The following is a 17,347-nucleotide window of genomic DNA, read 5'->3' as shown; positions in this document are numbered from 1 at the left end:
ATCCTTTCCCTCTACTGGTTCCTAATGAGCTTCATTGTTTCTTTACGATCTCCACCTCAGCTTTAAGGGACACCAAAACAACTGTCAGATGAATGCCATGTTATTGACGTAGGTTAGAGTAAACACATGCTGGTAGGCTGTGACTCACACACACACACACACTTCCTTTATTTAGTCTATAGACAAGTTTCTGCTGTCATAGCACATATCAGCAAATACGATATTGGGGATGTGTTTCATAACACACTTCCTCTTCCCTGTCATACCAAATGGTTTGTTTGCCTACATAGCAACGCTAGTTCTTTTAAAATCGGTGTACACAGCATATTTCACTTCTATATAATGTTATTTGAGAAACTGATCAATTCCACAAAAATGACCAGGTGGAACTGAATGTCCAATTGGTCTACTAATAATGTGCTACTTCCTCTTTAAAAGGTCAAAAGCACTTCTGCAGAGGGTCGGTAGAGGAAGCCTCCTCAGCTTATCTCCCAGACAGACAAAAAAGCGTTGGAACAAAGAGTCAATAGCTATAAGCAAACCTTGACACTTGGAGGAACTTGATGTGGACTACTATTGGAAAGCCTTCTCAGATGAAGTCCCAGACAGACACAAACAAAATGGTAGTCTACACACCTGGCTCCTACTGACTCAGACAGACAGACAATAAAAGGCAGTCTACACACCTGGCACGCCGGCATCCATCCACATCTCTATATCAGTTCCTTCTCCGTGTTCCTCCAGGGTGGTGGTGTTGATGGGCTTCAGTAGCTTCATCACCTCAGCCATGACAGCCCTAGCCTGGGCTGAGCCTGTGAACTGCAGCCCCTGGGGGGTGAAGGTACCCAGGTCAGACTCCATCACCAGGTTAAAGTTAGAGATGTTCACCTGGGGGACAGCAGAACAGGTATACAATCATGAATAATCATTGATTGGATTTATATAGTGCTTTTCCAGTGCTGAAAGCCCTTTATATTGTATAACTGCCCTCATGTTGCTGGACCCCAGGAAGAGTAGCTGCTGCCTTGGCAGGAACTAATAGGGATCCATAATAAATACATAGTAAGGTGGGAAACTCACCTCTTCAACCACAAATGTGTAGCACTCTTGGGTGATGCATGACAAACATTTTGTGCCAGGACGCTCACCACACATCAGAGAGAAATTTGTACATTCAACTCTCCTGGCTGTTGATTCATTTAGCCAGCGTTCGAGCTAAAAAGCTTCACCAGGATGTGAGAGAAGTTGGGGAAAAGAGTGGACCATCACCCCCAATTCACTCACTAGCGGCGAATACGCTTCTGCAAGTGCGAGTGCATAGAATGTCCCACAAAGCGGAACAGGAACCTCCACTCCATGATAGTCAATGCAGATTCCTCTTTGAGAAGCACGACGGGAACGTTTGCTGCAAACGTCTGATCTAAGGCAGTGGTATTCAAAGTCAGGGTTACGGAAACCAAAATGAAGAGAACAGATTATTGTATGGGACAGTATCCAAACGTTTTTGAGACAGATAATTCGAAAAATACAATTTCATTGAGTAAATTTATTTATTGGTTTCTTTTCATTTTGATAAGAGATGAAAATGTAATAAATTGAAGATTATTTGTTGATGTAACAATCGAAATGTACCGATTTTAAGTTTGCGTCATAATTTTGGGGGTGGGGTCATGAGAAATTAGAGTGAAAAAAATTGGGTCCCCAGAAATTCTGCCGGAAAAAATGGGGTCCCTGCTGAAAAAAAGTTTGAATAGCACTGATCTAAGGTATTTGTATATCCAATGTGTAGTGGTATTACTGAAGTTTTTCTGAGAAATCTGAGGAAATCCATCGTATATAGTTGGATCCAGTGCAGGCCAGGGAGAAGGTGGGTCTCTGGTCAGAGTCAATATGTGAACCCTCTTTTTCCCTCTAACCACTGGCCATTCTGATTACGTTCACATTAAAATGCACAGAAACCACAACGCTCACAGAATGCTGCTATTAAGTTACAGTGCGGTCTCGGCTCCATTCTGACTTAAACAATCTGTGCAGTGCCCTACATCCCAGTGGCTCTCCTACAGTAGATCTGACAACAGTTTACATTTCTGTGTACCGCTCCGATTGAAGCCAGATCCTACCACATGCTGACTGGCAAAGAACAACCTGATGTTGATGAAAAGCCATCAGCTATTGATAGTAAAATGCTATTACCGGTACGCACACAATCTGAAGGAGACTGGCGTCAACGATTCACATGTAAGAACAACCACATAATAGTTGTACTGTTTCAGTGGTTTGTATGACCTCTTCTACCCAGTGGACTGTGTCTGTGTGTGTGTGTGTGTGTGTGTGTGTGTGTGTGTGTGTGTGTGTGTGTGTGTGTGTAAGAATCAAAAGCGAAGAGAACAGGAGTCTTAAATCTAGCCACAAAACGAGCTTATAGGAGAGGGGTGTTTGACTCTGACACTATGAGGTCCGGAGCCTGCTGGTTTTCTGGTCTACCTGATAATTAATTGCACCCACCTGGTATCCCAGGTCTAAATCAGTCCCTGATTAGAGGGGAACTATTTAAAAAATGCAGTTGAACTGGCATCGAGGTCCAGAGTTGAGTTTGAGGGTTATAGGATGTACTGTATGATAGGATGATAATGGTTAGAGTGTACAAGTTGATTGGCAGTAAAAAGCCAACAAGATGCACGATGGTAGAACGGTACCTTGTGAAGCTGGAAGTACTGTTGTGCTCCAACCCCTCCCTGCTCCTCTGCAGACCACAGCACTGTCCGGAGGGTTCTTCTGGGACGCAGACCTGGACACACAATCAGAATTCATACATGGGCCACAACCATTTCAACAAAGCAGCAATACAAAAAGCGCTTTACAACAAATGGATTCCCTCTTCCTCACCAACCCTTGGGCTATTTAATATTCCACATATTCAGCAGAAAAGTACTATTCACCAGACCCTAGTCAATATTTCCTCCATTCACTGCAATGATAAGCACCATTCAGAGAGAGGACTTCCAGCCTGTATGTTATTTTATGAATGACCCCCACAAGGCTACTACTTTATGTGGGCTACAAAGGACAGCAGGCCACTCCCTTCCTATAGAGGATCTCTAATATAAACCCTTTAGCCTACACCCTCATCTGCCATCACTGGCATTTTATTTATATTTTTTTAACTTTAGTTTATTTAGTAAATAGTTTCTTAACTCTATTTTCTTAAAACGGCATTGTTGGTTAAGGGCTTGAAAGTAAGCATTTCATTGTAAGGTCTACACCTGTTGTATTCGGCGCATGTGACAAATAAAATTAGATTAGTTTTTTATCTCTAGGGTTGAGTCCCAAATGGCAACATATTCTCTATATAGTGCACTACATTTGGGCCCTGTTGAACAGACTACTGCACTATATAGGGAATAGGGTGCCATTTAGGACGTAGGCGCACTAAGCCCAAGGGACCAATTATTGTTCAGTGGCTTCATCTTGACTAAATGTTTCATTGATGATAGGTCCTCTTCATTAATTTAAATTTTTACATTTTTAGTCATTTAGCAGACGCTCTTATCCAGAGCGACTTACAGTTAGTGAGTGCATACATTTTTCATACTGGGCAAAGCTGGGCATATTTCAGCCAAGTACTTTACTATACATACATCCAGCCGCAAGAACGAACAATAAAGCAGCGACTGGTTATTACTGTCCAGACATTACAACGTCTTCACATATTCAATGGGAATGACATACTTTCCATGGCAACATTAGTGGGAAAAGGAAAAATTATCTTAAGTCAACGTTAAGGCTTCCAGTCAGAGAGCACAAACAGCTCGGTGGTCTACTCCACCTGTCTAATTACACTTCATGTGGAAAAAGTTATACTTTATTAAGTGAACAACGACCAGAAAAAGAATGAAGTAGGCCATGCTAATTGCTATATTTGACGAGTCATCAGACCGCAGTTTAGATGCATTTTCAAGTGTACGTCACAAGAGCGCTGATCTAGGATCAGGTCTCCCCTGTCCATGTTATCTTATTCATAGTGATCTAAAAGGCAAAACTGATCGTAGATCAGCACTCCTACTTTGAGAAGCTTGATACATACGGCCCCTGATCACAAAACAGCTTCAAAGGATGCCAATAGACTCGATACAAAAGAGGAATCTTTTTTTTTAGGCTCATGTCAATAAGAGCTTCAGAGAGTGGATTATGTTCCAGATAAATAGAGTCTAAATCCTAAATGGTACCGTCTTTCCTATATAGTGAATTCTTTTGACTAGGGGGCCCTGGTCAAACGTAGTTCAGTATAAGTAGGGAATAGGGTGTCATTTGGGACAAAGAGGGTGTGAGCTGAGAATAGTAGGACCTCCCAGGATCTGGTTCTGACCCAGGTCTTTAAGCAGAGACTCCCAGGTTCTGGTTCTGACCCAGGTCTTTAAGCAGAGACTCCCAGGTTCTGGTTATTACCCAGGTCTTTAAGCAGAGACTCCCAGGTTCTGGTTATTACCCAGGTCTTTAAGCAGAGACTCCCAGGTTCTGGTTCTGACCCAGGTCTTTAAGCAGAGACTCCCAGGTTCTGGTTCTGACCCAGGTCTTTAAGCAGAGACTCCCAGGTTCTGGTTATTACCCAGGTCTTTAAGCAGAGATAGGTCCTCCCATGTTCTGACCCAGGTCTTTAGACAGAGACAGGGCATCACAGGTTCTGGTTCTGACCCAGGTCTTTAAGCAGAGACAGGGCCTACCAGTTTCTGATCCAGGTCTTTAAGCAGAGACAGGGCCTCCCAGGTTCTGACCCAGGTCTTTAAGCAGAGACAAGGCCTCCCAGGTTCTGACCCAGGTCTTTAAGCAGAGACAGAGCCTCCCAGGTTCTGACCCAGGTCTTTAAGCAGAGACAGAGCCTCCCAGGTTCTGACCCAGGTCTTTAAGCAGAGACAGGGCCTCCCAGGTTCTGACCCAGGTCTTTAAGCAGAGACAGAGCCTCCCAGGTTCTGACCCAGGTCTTTAAGCAGAGACAGAGCCTCCCAGGTTCTGACCCAGGTCTTTAAGCAGAGACAGGGCCTCCCAGGTTCTGACCCAGGTCTTTAAGCAGAGACAGAGCCTCCCAGGTTCTGACCCAGGTCTTTAAGCAGAGACAGGGCCTCCCAGGTTCTGACCCAGGTCTTTAAGCAGAGACAGAGCCTCCCAGTTTCTGACCCAGGTCTTTAAGCAGAGACAGGGCCTCCCAGGTTCTGACCCAGGTCTTTAAGCAGAGACAGGGCCTCCCAGGTTCTGACCCAGGTCTTTAAGCAGAGACAGGGCCTCCCAGGTTCTTACCCAGGTCTTTAAGCAGAGACAGGGCCTCCCAGGAGATGAGCGCTCCACCACCATCATCCATGGCCCCCTGGCCCACATCCCAGCTGTCCAGATGGCCACTGAGCAGCACCACCTGAAGGGAGGGACAGACAGCATACCTGGGATTAGTGATGGGGAAAAAAATTACAAAATTGATACAGTTACATATCGGAATATTATTTTGTACGCTACATCGTATTGACAATATTATTTTTGCTCTAGTTGGCGGTAACTGCATCAAAAGCATAGCTTGTTCTCCATCATCTTTTTAAATAGGGAGCCAAATTGTATTCAGTAATTTTATTTACATGACTGATCAAAACTTGTTTTCTCATGACTCTCTCTTGTCCCTCTGCAGCAGACAACAGTATGGTGAGCAATATGTTTGGAACATCGAATCGCAATAAAATCACAGTATCGAATAGCAATACATACCGTATTGGCACCTAAGTATCGTGACAATATCGTATCGTGAGGTCCCTGGCAATTCCCAGCCCTACCGGAGATCAGTACTAAGTTACATGGATGATCAACACAATCATTAATTATACTGTAGGTCAGACAGAGGTTTGGTTTCAAAGCAAGAATGGTGAACCGGAAATTCCAGGTTTCACCCTCGGCTCTCTTGGATTACAATGTACTGTAGCCAATAGCTACTGAGGGGGTCAACAACCAGCAGGATCCTACTAATGATAAAATGTTGAAGGAGGATGCCAAAGATATTTTAAAAAACACAGCAGCACCACCTGAATAAAGGATAGCAGACCTGGGCTCTGTAATACGTTAAATACTGTAGATCAGTACAGTCATTATAGGTCACAGGTTTAGTTTCAAAGCAAGAATGGTGAACCGGAAATTCCAAGCTAAAGAATGCAATATTTCACCCATGGCTGTCTCGGACTACAATGTACTGTAGCTGCATAGGGGTCAACAGTCAGCATCCTACTCAAAGTGTGCATCCCAAATAGCACCCTATTCCCTACAGTATCTAGTGCACTCCTTTTCCCCAGAGCTCTATGGGATATAGTAAAATGTCTAAGGAGGATGTCAAAGGTGTTCACAACATGAACAGAAAGAAACACAAAAAGGCTGATGAATAAAATCCATTCACTTCACAATGGTTAGGAGGAAAAATACGTTTGAGAACAAACTTTTCCAGATGTTGGCTGTCGTCGGTAGAAATGGGAGTGTGCCATACAGAGAGGGAGAGAGGGAGGCCGATTGGGTGAGGCGCCTTTGTGCAGACACTGAAAATAAACCAAACTACCCCCCATCCCTCAGTGTGTGCCATGTGTTAAAAATATCCCCTTCTTCCATGAAGAGTATTTCAAGTCTTCAACCCGTCTCTTGTCCTAGAGACAACACAGGAGTATGCAGAGTCATTGGTATGGATTTTGGTGGGAATATACTGTAGACATACCGATCGTGGCTAAAAATAACCAGATTGACCTCCAATAGGAAATGATTCAACAGCTCCCATCATTACGCCACAAAATAATAGTTGAATGAGTAAAATCCCAATCAAAAGAATCTAGGCCTGACATAGTGAGTCCCAAACCCCTAAATCATGAAGAGTAAATATGATCCTCTTCAACATTAATAACCGTCACCACTTTGCACTGATGGTTTTGCCATGAACCTCCCAAAAAATGAACACCCAAAACTAGAGCATGAAATCAAATGATTAGGCCTAATATCTTTTCAGACGTCCACCAGCGGGTGGTCCTCTGTAGCTCAGCTGGTAGAGCACGGCGCTTATAATAATAATATAATATAATAATAATAATAATAATAATATAGTAATATGCCATTTAGCAGACGCTTTTATCCAAAGCGACTTACAGTCATGCGTGCATACATTGTAACGCCAAGGTAGTGGGTTCGATCCCCGGGACCACCCATACACAAAAATTTATGCACGCATGACTGTAAGTCGCTTTGGATAAAAGCATCTGCTAAATGGCATATTATATTATTATTATTATTAAATACATTTAATTTGGACAGTTCTACCAATACCTCGAAGTTGGCTTGGTTACCATGCCAACAGAAGCGTGCCGTCAGAAAACCCTTCAGACTAATCATCGAAGCTGCTGTACCAGGATCTTCAGACAGCAAGGTTGAAAGATTTGGCTAAATCAAAATGGAACAACTTTCTCCTTTGAAAATACAGTTTTTATGCTCTGTGACAAATTGAAAAAGAGAAGAGCCTTGAAATCTAAGCTGATGAATTGCGCCAGTGAACTGCCTAAAACAGATCTACGATCAGTCAGATAAATCATATCTACCCCATCGTCTTCTCCATTTGTGAGTTTTATGAACTACACTCTATTCCCCGCACATCCTCAGCCCCAGAGCCTTTCTCCCAAAGTCACACATCTGGGGCGCATAGACCTCCAGCATTAACAGCACTGAGTGAGTGAAGGCCATTGAACCACGCAATCGGTATTTCTACCTTTCAGATGAGGAGAAAATAAATGAATGCCAGAAAGGAAGGAGGAGAAAGGAGAGGTTTTGATAAATGACATGGGGGAAAATAACCTCATTTGTGCAACATATCTTCCAATGTCCAGGGATTAGCCTTGGTTTTCTACATCTAAGAAAATAAGAATCCTGTTACATGTTTCTTCTTCTGTTTATTCAGGAACAGACTCAGGTATATTTGCTGCGGCAACAGAGAACAAAGGTTGCTTGATCCCGAGCACTGAGGGAACTCTGATGTTCTTTATGGTTCGAGCAGAGATGATTTTGATGAAAACATTTTCAGGAATCCAAGCAGAGAAACTAAGCAAAGTAAAATTAAACATGGATGTCCCTCTTCAGGCAACTTTCATCGCAGACTCCTTTGCCGATGTCAGGTAAATGGTTATCTAATCTACACTATGAGTCTGGGAATCTGGCCCCATGAACCATATAGAAGTAGGTAAGACAACAGTAGCCTATATGACATTTGTAGCAGAAGAGCATAATCTTAAGGCTCGGACACACTGGTAGTATTTGCTAGCCCAGAGTACTTAGCAGCTCTGAATAGAATGCTGGCCATAATTTGCTAACCGATTCTACATGTAGAATCGCGCGGAAATGTCGGCAGTCAGACGTCCACCAGCGGGTGGTCCCTAAAACACACTGCGCCGAACGAACAGCAGATGAATGACAGATCATCATTCGGTGCATTGTGTGTGTGGTCCCTTAGACCTAGATTGTGTAGCCAAACTAAAGTTCAAATCTTCAGTGTTTGTCAGAGAAACTAAAGTCCTGAACTTGATTCCCAGCGTACCTCCCTAGTCACTATCAGACTTCCATCTTGCTGGACTGAAAAGGAGACTAATTTGCTTGACTGGTGGACTTCCCTGGATGCAAGCACTTTAAAGTGGGCGAGAGATTCAACATTAGCTAAAAAAAAAAAATTTCATGCACAAAGGTGTAACATATGAATCACATTTTAATTGCAGCTTCTCTGGGTATTTTTGGCAGGCAGAGCCCGCCAGCAGTTGCAGTTAGAGTATAGGTGTCTGCTGGGGTTAGCAGTGTAAATAATGGGATTCAGACAACTTGTTAAATTGTTCTGGCCTTCACAGGACCTTTCTCACACAATCTGCTTTAGGTTATGTTATGTTAAATTTCATAGATACAGTGCATTCGGAAAGTATTCAGACCCCTTGACTTTTTCCACATTGTTACATTACAGCCTTATTCTAAAATGGATTAAATAAAAAATGTCCTCATTAATCTACACACAACACCCCATAATGACAACGAGAAAACAGGTTTTTAGAAATTTGCGCAAATGTATTACAAATTTAAAACAGAAATACCTTATTTACATAAGTATTCAGACCCTTTGCTATGAGACTCAAAATTGAGCTCAGGTGCATCCTGTTTCCATTGATCATCCCTGATATATTTCTATATTCTGTGGTAAATTCAATTGATTGGACAAGATTTGGAAAGGCATACAGCTGTCTATATAAAGGTTCCACAGTTGACAGTGCATGTCAGAGCAAAAACCAAGCCATGAGGTTGAAGGAATTGTCCGTAGAGCTCTGAGACAGGATTTCTAAAGCATTGAAAGTCTCCAAGAACACAGCGGCCTCCATCATTCTTAAATGGAAGAAGTTTGGAACTACCAAGACTCTTCCTAGAGCTGGCCGCACGGCCAAACTGAGCAATTGGGGGAGAAGGGCCTTGGTCAGGGAGGTGACCAAGAACCCGATGGTCACTCTGACAGAGCTCCAGAGTTCTTCTGTGGAGATGGGAGAACCTTCCAGAAGGACAACCATCTCTGCACCACTCCACCAATCAGGCCTTTATGGTAGGTTGGCCAGACGGAAGCCACTCCAGTAAAAAGGCACATGACAGATCACTTGGAGTTTGCCAAAAGGCACCTAAAGAACTCTCAGACCATGAGAAACAAGATTCTCTGGTCTGATGAAACCAAGATTGAAACTCTTTGGCCTGAATGCCAAAAGTCACGTCTGGAGGAATCCTGGCACCATCACTATGGTGAAGCATGGTGGTGGCAGCATCATGCTGTGGGGATGTTTTTCAGCGGCAGGGACTGGGAGACTAGTCAGGATCGAGGGAAAGATTAACGGAGCAAAGTACAAAGAGATCCTTGATGAAAACCTGCTCCAGAGCTCTCAGGACCTGACTGGGGTGATGGTTGACCTTCCAACAGGACAACGACCCTAAGCACACAGCCAAGAGAATGCAAGAGTGGCTTTGGGACAAGTCTCTGAATGTCCTTGAGTGGCCCAGCCAGAGCCCTGACTTGACCCCGATCGAACATCTCTGGAGAAACCTGAATATAGCTGTGCCTTGACGCTCCCCATCCAACCTGACAGATCTTGAGAGGATCTGCAGAGAAGAATGGGAGAAACTCCCCAAATACAGGTGTGCAAAGCTTGTAGCGTCATAACCAAGAAAACTTGAGGCTGTAATCGCTGCCAAAGGTGCTACAACAAAGTACTAAGTAAAGGGTCTGAATACTTATGTAAATGTGATATTTCAGGTTTTATTTTATTTATAAATTTGCAAAAATGTATAAAACTTGTTTTTGCTTTGTCATTATGGGGTATTTGTGGGTAGATTGATGAGGAAAGAAAACAATTTAATCAATTTTAGAATAAGGCTGTAACGTAACAAAATGTAGAAAAAGTCAAGGGGTCTAAATACTTTCCGAATGCACTGTATATATATATCACTGGCACAGTAGAGCGGTACAGAATCATGGGATTAAATTAAAAAGGGACAATCTGTGATTGGTACAACCATTTTTGCATATATAGCCAAAGATCTTCTCCGGTCAAAAACAGCCACCCTGAATATAATAAAGTCAAACCAGAAGCAGACTTTCTCCATGCTTTGATGAGAACAAGCCATAGGTTCCCAAGGAATAACCGAGTGTGAGTTAGCCTGTGAAATACATTATGGGGTCACACTAGTACTTCACTTTCCAGTTCAATACTTTAATACCACTAATGAGAATAAGGCAGAGGTTTTATTCACTACTATAACGTCTATGGAATGGTTCAACACCCAGTATTCCAGATGTTGCATGGTTAAGGTAGAACGAGCAGTGAGGGATATTAGCCTAGCTACTCCTATAAGATTCAAATGATTTGGACAAACAGGCTACCTCTTGTTTAACACAACATAATGGCCTAATCATCTCGGTTGAGCCATAAATTAGGTTCCATTAGTTGATTCGTGTAAACAGAGGTGTGAGCCAAGTCATTACAGTGCTTGAGAACTGCTGCTGCAACCAAAACTTTAGTCTATTTCAAAGTTGAACACAGCTCAGTTAAAGATGCACTATGGAAATGTAGTTGCCAGTTGCAAACGCTATGCTTTTAGTCATGGATGTTGATACAGTGGGGAAAAAAAGTATTTAGTCAGCCACCAATTGTACAAGTTCTCCCACTTAAAAAGATGAGAGAGGCCTGTAATTTTCATCATAGGTACACGTCAACTATGACACACAAATTGAGGAAAAAAAATCCAGAAAATCACATTGTAGGATTTTTAATGAATTTATTTGCAAATTATGGTGGAAAATAAGTATTTGGTCACCTACAAACAAGCAAGATTTCTGGCTCTCACAGACCTGTAACTTCTTCTTTAAGAGGCTCCTCTGTCTTCCACTCGTTACCTGTATTAATGGCACATGTTTGAACTTGTTATCAGTATAAAAGACACCTGTCCACAACCTCAAACAGTCACACTCCAAACTCCACTATGGCCAAGACCAAAGAGCTGTCAAAGGACACCAGAAACAGAATTGTAGACCTGCACCAGGCTGGGAAGACTGAATCTGCAATAGGTAAGCAGCTTGGTTTGAAGAAATCAACTGTGGGAGCAATTATTAGGAAATGGAAGACATACAAGACCACTGATAATCTCCCTCGATCTGGGGCTCCACGCAAGATCTCACCCCGTGGGGTCAAAATGATCACAAGAACGGTGAGCAAAAATCCCAGAACCACACGGGGGGACCTAGTGAATGACCTGCAGAGAGCTGGGACCAAAGTAACAAAGCCTACCATCAGTAACACACTACGCCGCCAGGGACTCAAATCCTGCAGTGCGAGACGTGTCCCCCCTGCTTAAGCCAGTACATGTCCAGGCCCGTCTGAAGTTTGCTAGAGTGCATTTGGATGATCCAGAAGAGGATTGGGAGAATGTCATATGGTCAGATGAAACCAAAATAGAACTTTTTGGTAAAAACTCAACTCGTCATGTTTGGAGGACAAAGAATGCTGAGTTGCATCCAAAGAACACCATACCTACTGTGAAGCATGGGGGTGGAAACATCATGCTTTGGGGCTGTTTTTCTGCAAAGGGACCAGGACGACTGATCCGTGTAAAGGAAAGAATGAATGGGGCCATGTATCGTGAGATTTTGAGTGAAAACCTCCTTCCATCAGCAAGGGCATTGAAGATGAAACGTGGCTGGGTCTTTCAGCATGACAATGATCAAAACACACCGCCCGGGCAACGAAGGAGTGGCTTCGTAAGAAGCATTTCAAGGTCCTGGAGTGGCCTAGCCAGTCTCCAGATCTCAACCCCATAGAAAATCTTTGGAGGGAGTTGAAAGTCCATGTTGCCCAGCGACAGCCCCAAAACATCACTGCTCTAGAGGAGATCTGCATGGAGGAATGGGCCAAAATACCAGCAACAGTGTGTGAAAACCTTGTGAAGACTTACAGAAAACGTTTGACCTGTGTCATTGCCAACAAAGGGTATATAACAAAGTATTGAGAAACTTTTGTTATTGACCAAATACTTATTTTCGGTACATAAATACTCCCCCAGACAGACACACAGGCTCACTTATGATAAACCCTGTCATTTCCTGGAACACAGGAACTAGTGTACAACCTTCCACGCTTCCAAAAATCTATAAATCACATCACCCTGGCCTTTTGGCCAAATAAAAGTGCATTTGTCACATGCTCTGAATACAACAGGTGTATTCTAAAAATTGCAGAGTTAAAAAGTAAGAAAATTTGCAAATAAAAATAGTAATACAATAGATAACAATAACTAGGCTATATACAAGGAGTACCAGTACCGAGTCAATGTGCAGGGGTACGAGGTAGTTGAGGTAATATCTACATGAAGGTAGGGATAAAAGTGACTAGGCAATCAGGATGGATAAGAAACAGAGTAGCAGCAGTTTATGTGGACAGTGTGAAAGTGTGTGACAACTACAAACAGAGAAGAATGTTTTAGGTTAAATAAATAGGTTAAAAATAGATAGTATCTACACAGTAAATCAGGAGATTTCACAGTCTCCTTCTCTTGCCCTACAGTGAGGGAAAAAAGTATTTGATCCCCTGCTGATTTTGTACGTTTGCCCACTGACAAAGACATGATCAGTCTATAATTTTAATGGTAGGTTTATTTGAACAGTGAAAGACAGAATAACAACAACAAAAATCCAGAAAAACGCATGTCAAAAATGTTATAAATTGATTTGCATTTTAATGAGGGAAATAAGTATTTGACCCCTCTGCAAAACATGACTTAGTACTTGGTGGCAAAACCCTTGTTGGCAATCACAGAGGTTTCTTGTAGTTGGTAACCAGGTTTGCACACATCTCAGGAGGGATTTCGTCCCACTCCTCTTTGCAGATCTTCTCCAAGTCATTAAGGTTTCGAGGCTGACGTTTGGCAACTCAAACCTTCAGCTCCCTCCACAGATTTTCTATGGGATTAAGGTCTGGAGACTGGCTAGGCCACTCCAGGACCTTAATGTGCTTCTTCTTGAGCCACTCCTTTGTTGCCTTGGCCGTGTGTTTTGGGTCATTGTCATGCTGGAATACCCATCCACGACCCATTTTCAATGCTCTGGCTGAGGGAAGGAGGTTCTCACCCAAGATTTGACGGTACATGGCCCCGTCCATCGTCCCTTTGATTCGGTGAAGTTGTCCTGTCCCCTTAGCAGAAAAACACCCCCAAAGCATAATGTTTCCACCTCCATGTTTGACAGTGGGGATGGTGTTCTTGGAGTCATAGGCAGCATTCCTCCTCCTCCAAACACGGCGAGTTGAGTTGATGCCAAAGAGCTCAATTTTGGTCTCATCTGACCACAACACGTTCACCCAGTTCTCCTCTGAATCATTCAGATGTTCATTGGCAAACTTCCGACGGGCCTGTATATGTGCTTTCTTGAGCAGGGGGACTTTGCGGGCGCTGCAGGATTTCAGTCCTTCACGGCGTAGTGTGTTACCAATTGTTTTCTTGGTGACTATGGTCCCAGCTGCCTTGAGATCATTGACAAGATCCTCCCGTGTAGTTCTGGGCTGATTCCTCACCGTTCTCATGATCATTGCAACTCCACGAGGTGAGATCTTGTAGCCCTTTCCAGCCTTGTGTAGGTCTACAATCTTGTCCCTGACATCCCTGGAGAGCTCTTTGGTCTTGGCCATGGTGGAGAGTTTGGAATCTGATTGATTGATTGCTTCTGTGGACAGGTGTCTTTTATACAGGTAACAACCTGAGATTAGGAGAACTCCCTTTAAGAGTTAGCTCCTAATCTCAGCTCGTTACCTGTATAAAAGACACCTGGGAGCCAGAAACCTTTCTGATTGAGAGGGGGTCAAATACTTATTTCCCTCATTAAAATGCAAATCAATTTATAACATTTTTGACATGCGTTTTTCTGGATTTTTTTGTTGTTATTCTGTCTCTCACTGTTCAAATAAACCTACCATTAAAATGATGGACTGATTATTTCTTTGTCAGTGGGCAAACGTACAAAATCAGCAGGGGATCGAATACTTTTTTCCCTCACTGTATGTTCATCCCAAAAAAATCAGTCTAAAAGTTGACAGACCTTGAACAGATTACTACAATTAAAAACTACAATTCATTACATATGCATTCTCTTTCCAGGATTAGCTTTAGGCTCTGAAATAAAATACAGAGGTTAGATCTAGGTTTCCATCTACTTCCTTATCTATTTGTAGCAATGTGATTTACATTATGTTTGGTAAGCATTTTATTTGTTGCGGCCCCCAGGAACTGTCAGCCAGTGAATCCGATTCCCCCCCCCACAGTAGTGATGCAGCTGCACATTGTGTTGGTTCGACTCTGGGCATCTACAGCCTACTGATGGGTGACAGCCCAACACAGGCAGGGCACATCATGGAGACAATGGAGAGACACATCATGGGCTCTATTTTTATTCTACAACAAATGCTTTTCTATATCCCCACATTCATACCACGTGGTACCCAACTCATTGTCCAAATTAAATTGTTAGGCTAGTTTGTAGCAGTGTTGTAGTGTGCAATTCCCATCCAATGTAAAGCACTGGGATTAAAGAAAAGCACTAACTTTTCATGACAATGGATTGCATGTATACTACAGCCTTGATGTGTCATGACATGGTCCTCAACTAAGTGGGCATAGGCCTATTTATTCAAGCTCTGACTGCATTTTATTGGCACAAGAAGAAATTGAGCTAAACGGAACCACAAAGCGCCATTTTGGTGGTAGTCATCTGTGTCTAAAAACAGACCCTGGACCTCGAGACAAACTGAATCATACAGGCCAACGAAAGACAGGAAATGAGGTCAAGAAACCCACCGGTTTCATTTCCTGTGATTACGCTGAAAGCCTGCTCCACAGATAAGAGCAGCAGCTGCTTTCACAGAAATATGTACAGGGCCTTGCAAAAGTATTCATCCCCCTTGGCGTTTTTCCTATTTTGTTGCATTACAACCTGTAATTTAAATTGATTTTTATTTGGATTTCATGTAATGGATATACACAAAATAGTCCAAACTGGTGAAGTGGAATGAAAAAAATAACTTGTTTCAAAGAAGTCTAAAAAATAAATAATGGAAAAGTGGTGAGTGCATATGTATTCACCCCCTTTGCTATGAAGCCCCTAAATAAGATCTGGTGCAACCAATTACCTTCAGGAGTCACATAATTAGTTAAATAAAGTCCACCTGTGTGCAATCTAAGTGTCACATGATCTGTCACATGATCTCAGTATATATATATATATACAGTGGGGGAAAAAAGTATTTAGTCAGCCACCAATTGTGCAAGTTCTCCCACTTAAAAAGATGAGAGAGGCCTGTAATCTTCATCATAGGTACACATCAACTATGACAGACAAAATGAGGGAAAAAAATCCAGAAAATCACATTGTAGGATTTTTTATGAATTTATTTGCAAATTATGGTGGAAAATAAGTATTTGGTCACCTACAAACAAGCAAGATTTCTGGCTTTCACAGACCTGCAACTTCTTCTTTAAGAGGCTCCTCTGTCCTCCACTCGTTACCTGTATTAATGGCACCTGTTTGAACTTGTTATCAGTATAAAAGACACCTGTCCACAACCTCAAACAGTCACACTCCAAACTCCACTATGGCCAAGACCAAAGAGCTGTCAAAGGACACCAGAAACAAAATTGTAGACCTGCACCAGGCTGGGAAGACTGAATCTGCAATAGGTAAGCAGCTTGGTTTGAAGAAATCAACTGTGGGAGCAATTATTAGGAAATGGAAGACATACAAGACCACTGATAATCTCCCTCGATCTGGGGCTCCACGCAAGATCTCACCCCGTGGGGTCAAAATGATCACAAGAACGGTGAGCAAAAATCCCAGAACCACACGGGGGGACCTGGTGAATGACCTGCAGAGAGCTGGGACCAAAGTAACAAAGCCTACCATCAGTAACACACTACGCCGCCAGGGACTCAAATCCTGCAGTGCGAGACGTGTCCCCCTGCTTAAGCCAGTACATGTCCAGGCCCATCTGAAGTTTGCTAGAGTGCATTTGGATGATCCAGAAGAGGATTGGGAGAATGTCATATGGTCAAATGAAACCAAAATAGAACTTTTTGGTAAAAACTCAACTCGTCGTGTTTGGAGGACAAAGAATGCTGAGTTGCATCCAAAGAACACTATACCTACTGTGAAGCATGGGGGTGGAAACATCATGCTTTGGGGCTGTTTTTCTGCAATGGGACCAGGACGACTGATCAGTGTAAAGGAAAGAATGAATGGGGCCATGTATCGTGAGATTTTGAGTGAAAACCTCCTTCCATCAGCAAGGGCATTGAAGATGAAATGTAACTGGGTCTTTCAGCATGACAATGATCCCAAACACACCGCCCGGGCAACGAAGGAGTGGCTTCGTAAGAAGCATTTCAAGGTCCTGGAGTGGCCTAGCCAGTCTCCAGATCTCAACCCCATAGAAAATCTTTGGAGGGAGTTGAAAGTCCGTGTTGCCCAGCGACAGCCCCAAAACATCACTGCTCTAGAGGAGATCTGCATGGAGGAATGGGCCAAAATACCAGCAACAGTGTGTGAAAACCTTGTGAAGACTTACAGAAAACGTTTGACCTGTGTCATTGCCAACAAAGGGTATACAACAAAGTATTGAGAAACTTTTGTTATTGACCAAATACTTATTTTCCACCATAATTTGCAAATAAATTCATAAAAAATCCTACAATGTGATTTTCTGGATTTATTTTCTCATTTTGTCTGTCATAGTTGACGTGTACC

The 17,347-nt window shown here is 42.8% G+C and overlaps 1 protein-coding gene across 1 annotated transcript in view; it reads right to left on the bottom strand.

Moving 5' to 3' along the window:
• LOC121542645 (carboxypeptidase Q-like) overlaps positions 1-17,347 on the bottom strand; it is a 47,748-nt gene that overhangs the window by 4,151 nt on the left and 26,250 nt on the right. Inside the window, exons 5-7 of the mRNA XM_041852106.2 lie at positions 5,293-5,404; positions 2,697-2,788; positions 687-888 (exon numbers count right to left, since the gene is read on the bottom strand). Of these exons, the coding sequence (XP_041708040.2) occupies positions 687-888; positions 2,697-2,788; positions 5,293-5,404 (406 nt within the window). The remainder of the gene's footprint in view (positions 1-686; positions 889-2,696; positions 2,789-5,292; positions 5,405-17,347) is intronic.

Source organism: Coregonus clupeaformis, chromosome 28, assembly GCF_020615455.1.
Source record: "Coregonus clupeaformis isolate EN_2021a chromosome 28, ASM2061545v1, whole genome shotgun sequence".
In the NCBI taxonomy this organism is placed as follows: Eukaryota; Metazoa; Chordata; class Actinopteri; order Salmoniformes; family Salmonidae; genus Coregonus; species Coregonus clupeaformis.
Note: the sequence above shows the minus strand (reverse complement) of the source record. Positions and strands in the feature narration are given on the sequence as shown.